General features: G+C 37.9%; 1 protein-coding gene across 1 annotated transcript; it reads right to left on the minus strand.

Annotated features, from left to right (window-relative positions):
- Nucleotides 1-279: 279 nt before the first annotated feature.
- LOC149221255 (uncharacterized) lies at nt 280-1,243 on the minus strand. Its single transcript, XM_089382940.1, has 2 exons — nt 655-1,243; nt 280-533 (listed from the first exon to the last, which is right to left on the minus strand). Exons 1-2 carry the CDS (start codon nt 760-762, stop codon nt 411-413), a joined length of 231 nt encoding a protein of 76 aa, XP_089239066.1. The 5' UTR covers nt 763-1,243; the 3' UTR covers nt 280-410.
- Nucleotides 1,244-1,578: the final 335 nt, after the last annotated feature.

The raw sequence follows: 1,578 nt of genomic DNA on the forward strand, positions 1-1,578 counted from the left end.
TTAGTGTTTAAAGTTTGATAAAAATTTTGAAAATGAAGTTGGGTGTTAAGTTTTATATATTAAGCTTTATAATTATTATATATTAATAGAGTTGGGTGTTAAATTTTATATATTAAATTTTTGAATCTATATCTATATTAAAAATTTCACATTCAAGCTTATAACAGATATCAACCACATCCACATCAATCTGATTATGCTAGTTTATGTTGATGATAAAATTCAGTAAGACCTAATTAAGAGAATAATTGCAAAGTGTGATAGGAAAAGAGAGTTGTGCGTGACCTAAAATGAAAATGGTCCAAAACGTTATACTATTAAATTGAATAAGTGAATATGTTGTTACATGGTTCATAGATTGTGTAAAAATTGTGTAAAATTCCATTCCTCTGACATAAATTCATACTTCATCAATGCCTAATTAGAGTCTCGTAGAAATGCAGACCATCAAACTGCGGAGCAAACCCTACCGCCCGCCGAGGCTCCTTTGATTTTCCATTTAATTCGCCGTTCTTCCGGCTATAACTTTCATCCTGCGCACCCAAAAACCACCCTCATTAGAAAACCTGGCTCCAGGTATGTTTAAGTAAACCCTCCCCTCTTCACAAAATACTCATAAAGATTAAAAAGTAATACTCAGTGAAAGATACTTACCTGATGGGTATCTGTTGTCGATGGATGGCGATGAGATTCGAAGCTCCAGAAAGCTCCAATGGCGGCAACTGCAGCTGCAATTGTGAACAGAGGCGTATTCACTGCCATCTCCTTTTTCTTATCAACTGATTATACCTTCTCTGAATCGCGCAGGTAATAACCAAAATTCTCTTTAATTGCTACAGAATCGAGCAGGCAATCGCCAAATTTCCCTTTAATTCCTACAGAATAGCGCAGACAATCGTCAACATTCCAATTGCAACATAATTGCACAGGCAATCGCCAATTTCTCTTTAATTGCTTCAGAATCGCAGAGGCAATCACCAAAATTCCCTTTAGTTGTTACAGAATCGCAGAGGCAATCACCGAAATTCCTTTTAATTGCCACAGAATCGCAGAGGCAATCACCAAAATTCCCTTTAATTGTTAAAGAATCGCAGAGGCAATCACCAAAATTCCTTTTAATTGCTACAGTATCGCAGAGGCAATCACCAAAATTCCTTTTAATTGCTACAATTCTTTTTAATTGCTACAGATTTGGGTACCTTGCCAAGAAACCGCAGAGAGAAACAGAAATTTTAGTCCTATGAGCATTTACCCGTTTAAAATCTGAGGCAGAGAAGGGCATTGTATAGGGGAGGAAAGCGTGACGCGTGGGCCGAGAGAAACAGAGGTGCCCAGAAGCTTCCGTGGCAGAGTAGCACACTTGAGCCTTGCCAAGTGGCATTATTGTCCGTGTAGGAAAAAATGGTGTGTAGAATTTTCTGGTAGTTTGTCAGCCACCCGAAATGTGTATTCTTGACGTGCACACTGCAGACAACGTGGAGTTGGCGTGGAAGTATCGGAGTCGATGCGAATTTGAAGACAAAATCCGGAATATTCCTATTAATATAGATAAATTTAGTGTTCCTTCTGTAATATGCA

The sequence above is a fragment of the Pinus tabuliformis genome, chromosome Q, assembly GCF_031772625.1.
Source record: "Pinus tabuliformis cultivar Carrire ecotype Pingquan chromosome Q, CPIR1, whole genome shotgun sequence".
Taxonomy (NCBI): Eukaryota; Viridiplantae; Streptophyta; class Pinopsida; order Pinales; family Pinaceae; genus Pinus; species Pinus tabuliformis.